Source organism: Colobus angolensis, unplaced genomic scaffold, assembly GCF_000951035.1.
Source record: "Colobus angolensis palliatus isolate OR3802 unplaced genomic scaffold, Cang.pa_1.0 Scaffold178, whole genome shotgun sequence".
Lineage (NCBI taxonomy): Eukaryota > Metazoa > Chordata > Mammalia > Primates > Cercopithecidae > Colobus > Colobus angolensis.
The window spans coordinates 5,035,086-5,039,593 of record NW_012114910.1 but is presented as its reverse complement, the minus strand read 5'-3'; the positions used below and the strand labels follow the sequence as shown (position 1 = coordinate 5,039,593).

Below are 4,508 nucleotides of genomic sequence, written 5' to 3'. Positions count from 1 at the left end.
CTTGATGATCTGAGTACAGTTATCCTGAAGAGCATCTGGAAGGTTTCACCTTCTGGTGTTGTCTGATTGCTTCCTCATGGGGCCATTTATCTTCTTCCTCTAGCCCCTGTATTTCTTGTCAACTGGTAATTAATACCAGGCACTTGATTTGATTCTAGGGAAGCACCTTTTAAAAAAATGGTAAAAATATGAATAACATACATTTACCATTGTAGCCATTTTTAAGTGTACAGTTCAGTGGAATTCAGTACATTCACATTGTTGTGCAACCATCGCTACCATCCAGCCCCAGAACTTTCATCTTGCAAAACGGAGACTGTGTCCCCTTGAAACTCTAACGCCCATTCCCCCACCTCCAGCCCCTGGCAACCACCGTTCTGCCTTCTGTCTCTGTGAATGTGACTATTCCAGGTTGCCCAAAGCAGCAGAATCATACAGTATTTGTTGTTTTGTGACTGGTCCTGGGTCATGGCTTTTGACAAGAGGTCCTCCGAGGTGATGCCGTGCACTTCAGTTTGCATCCTAGCAGGAGCTCATGGGAGCCCTGCGGTCCCTGCCTGCCAGCCTCTCCGCTCAGCTGTGCTCTGCATCTCTACCCATTCTGTCTCTACCCACTCTGTCTCAGCTGTTCAGCCCTCTCAGTCTGTCTGGGCCTTTGCATCTGCTATGTCTCTCCCTAGCAGGCTCCTTCCTATCTTTTTTTTTTTTTTTTTTTTTTTGAGATGGAGTCTCGTTCTGCCACCCAGGCTGCAGTACAGTGGTGCAATCTTGGTTCACTGCAACCTCTGCCTGCCTCCTGGGTTCAAGTGATTCTCCTGCCTCAGCCTCCCAAGTAGCTGGGATTACAGGTGCACACCACCTCGTATGGCTAATTTTTATATTTTTAGTAGAGATGGGGTTTCACCATGTTGGCCAGGCTGGTCTTGAACTCCTGACCTCAAATGATCTGCCTGCCTCAGCCTCCCAAAGTGCTGGGATTATAAACATGAGCCACTGTGCCTGGCCTCCCTTCTATCTTTGAATTTCAGCTGAAATGTCACCCCCTTCTAGAGGCTTTTCCCGACTGCCTATCCCAAAGCTGCTTCTCTGTTTCATTCGCTTCCTGGTGTTCCTCCCAGCCTGACATTACGTTGTTTGCCATGTTTGTCTGTTGTGGAAGACAAACTCCATCAGAGCAGGGGCCCCTGCTCTCCTGTTCAGGCTGCCTTCCCAGGCTCTGGCAGTGCATTTAGTACATAGTAGGTGCTTGTATGAGATTCCTCTGGCTGCTGTAACAAATGACCATGAACTTGGTGGCTTAAAACATCACATATTTATTATCCAATAGCCTGGGAGGTCAGAAGTTCTAAATCAGTCTCAGTGGACTAAACTCAAGGTGTAGGGAGAGATAAGTTCTTTCTGGAGGCTCTAGGGGAGAATCTGTTTCCCTGCTTCTTCCAGCTTCTCCAACCCGCCTGCATCCCTGGGTTCAGAGCTCCACGTCACTGGGACCTCTGCTCTGTCATCCATCATCTCTTCTGACTCTGACCCACTGCCTCCCTTTTGAAATAACCCTGTGATTGCCTTCAGCCTGTCCAGATAATCCAAGAAATCTCCCTCTTTAAAGATTCTAGGTCAGGTATGGTGGCTCACACCCATAATCCTAGCACTTCAAGAGGCCGAGGTAGGAGGATTGCTTGAGGCCAGGAGTTCGAGACCAGCCCTGGCAGCATAGTGAGACCTCCATCTCTAGAAGAAATAAAAATTAGCTGGGCATGGTGGCACACACCTGTATTCCCAGCTACTTGAGAGGCTGAGGCAGTAGGATCGCTTGAGCCCAGGAAGTCAAGGCTGCAGTGAGCTGTGATTGCACCACTGCACTCCAGCCTATGTGACAGAGTGAGATTCTGCCTCTAAAACAACAACAACAAAAATCCTAAACCCTAAACAGTCACATCTGCAAAGTCCTTTTTACCACATAAGGTAACATATTCATAGGTTTTGGGGATTAGAATGTGGACATTTGGGGGGGCATTATTCTGTCTACGACAGGGTTCAATAAATATTTGCTGAATGAAGGAATTGGATGAATGGATGGCTCCCTTTATAAATGGAGTCCCAAGTTTTGAGTTCCAGGCCTGGCATAGCCTCTGTGTGGCTGTGTGAACTGGGCAAGTCCTCTCTTTCTCTGAACCTCAGTTTCCTCTTTCATTAGATGTGTTGTTTTTGATTGTTTGTTTATTTGTTTGTTTGAGATGGAGTCTCATTCTCTCACCCAGGCTAGAGCGCAGTGGCACAATCTTGGCTCACTGCAACCTCTCTGCCTCTCACCGGATTCAAGCGATTCTCCTGTCTCAGCCGCCCGAGTAGCTGGGATTACAGGCGCGTGCCATCATGCTCGGCCAATTTTTGTATTTTTGGTAGAGATGGGGTTTCTCCATGTTGGCCAGGCTGGTCTTGAACTCCTGACCTCAGGTGATCCACCTGCCTGGGCCTCCCAAAGTGCTGGGGTTATAGGATTACAGGAATGAGCCACCATGCCCAGCCCATGCGTTCCAAGCACCTACCATGTGCCTGATCCTCAGAAGACACTGGAAATGCCAGGAAAAATGAAGGGAGACCCCAGCCTCCTAGAGCTTGGAGTCTGGCTTCTAGGGAGGGGCTTGAGAAAGAGAAAACCTGACACAGTCTGCCCAGGGCCACATTCCAGGTCCCCTAGAAGCCTTTGAAGTCCTGAGAGGGTGTGCTTACCAAGGACGTGACATTTCAAACAGCTTTGACGCATGAGTAGGAGTTTATGCGGTAGAGATGTGGAAAGTGACATTAAAGGCCAGGGACAGGCCGCAGTCCCTTTTGAGGAACTGTGAGGAGTGTGGTGTGATCCCTCAGGGGAAGGAGACCAGTGGGGAAAGGCCTGTCCGGAAATGGGGCCTTGAGGGCCACAGACAGGAGCCCAGGCCCTGCCCTTAGGTGAATGGGGAGCCATAGCAGGGTTTTGAAGCAGGAGAGAGAGTGTGTAGCTTGGGACCATGCACTCTGGCTGCTGCAGGGTAAGGATGGCATTGAGGGGGCCAGCATCCCAGCCTGAGGTGGAGGTGGCCTGGACTGGGCAAGGACAGTGGGGTTGGAGAGAAGAAGCAGATCTGAGAGAGATTTAGGAAGCACAATCAACAGGACATGGACATGGTGAGGGACTGAGATGGGAGTAGGGGAGGGAGAGCCTGGCAGCCACTGGGAAGGAAAATCAGGCAGGATACAAGTGTGGGTGGACGCTTTTCATAAACCGTTGAGAAATCTATGACCTGGCCCAAATGTGGACTTCGGGAGAAGCTCCAGAAGAGGCTGGTGATGGGTCAATGGGTCCATAGGCCTCTCCCATTGAAGAGAGATTAGTGATGCCGTCATTAAGGGTACAAGACAGGCCTCAATTCCAGGTGAGGGTTGGTCCACATTCTCACTTGATTTATAACCAGTGAAGTCAACAGGGCTGTGAAACCACCTCCCTTATTTCCAGATGGGGAAACCAAGTCCCAGAGACAGCTAGACAAGGCCACACAGCGTGGAGACCCTGGGGAGCATGAGTCTATAAGAGGGGGATTTTATAAGTCTCTCTGAAACCAGGGGAGAGGACAGATTTGGGGGGGGTCCCCTCTGAGTGGTTCCCCGCCAAAGAGAATTTCTCCACTTTGGAGGAAGTGGGAGGTAGTTCTCCTTTTGAGATGTGAATGTCAAGTGACTCCGGGCACCCCGGTGACTAAGAGGTAAGTAAGTGAGGCTTGTGGGTGGAGCCAGCATCTTAAATAGCAGGTCTTCATATGTCCCTTTGCAGACACCTGGGCTGAGACATACAGGACAGAGCATGGCTCGCCTACAGACTGTGTTCCTGGGTGTCTTCGTCCTCCTTGCTGTGGCGCTTCAAGCAACTGAAGCAGGTGAGGCTGGGGAGCAGGAAGGCCCCCTACAGAGGCCAGAGCGGACGCTGGGGTGTCTTCCCCATGTCTCAGACAAGCACTGGACCGAGAACAGAAGACCTCAGTCTGCTGTTGGCTCTTGCGGCCCTCGGCTAGTTGCAGCGCTTCTCTGGGCCTCAGTTTACAAGTCTGTTGAATGGGTAGTCTTGAAGGCTTGGAGTCTAGGATCTGTCTCAGCTGGGTTGGGGGTTGTGGTGGGCATAGTCTCGGGATCTCTTGCTCCAGAAAACTCAAGCATAGGGCCCTAGGGGTGTGGGTGAGGAGCTTCTAAGGGGTCAGGTCTGAGTAGGGGAAGGCAGGTCTGGGGCAAGTGGTTCTCCCTTGGAAAGCTGGTGCTGCCCTCCTACCATCCATTTTTTAAAATTTTATTATTTTTAAAATTATTTTATTATATTTTATTTTATTTTTTGAGACAGAGTTTCGCTCTTGTTGCCCAGGCTGGAGTACAGTGGAACAATCTTGGCCCACTGCAAACTCCACCTCCCAGGTTCAAGCGATTCTCCTGCCTCAGCCTCCTGAGTAGCTGGGTTTACAGGCACGCACCACCATGCCTGGCTA

General features: G+C 50.4%; 1 protein-coding gene across 1 annotated transcript in view; it reads left to right on the top strand.

Annotated features, from left to right (window-relative positions):
* Positions 1-3,809: 3,809 nt before the first annotated feature.
* CCL22 (chemokine (C-C motif) ligand 22) overlaps positions 3,810-4,508 on the top strand; it is a 6,389-nt gene continuing 5,690 nt past the window's right edge. Inside the window, exon 1 of the mRNA XM_011938847.1 lies at positions 3,810-3,911. Coding sequence (XP_011794237.1) covers positions 3,839-3,911 — 73 coding nt within the window. The 5' untranslated portion in view covers positions 3,810-3,838. The remainder of the gene's footprint in view (positions 3,912-4,508) is intronic.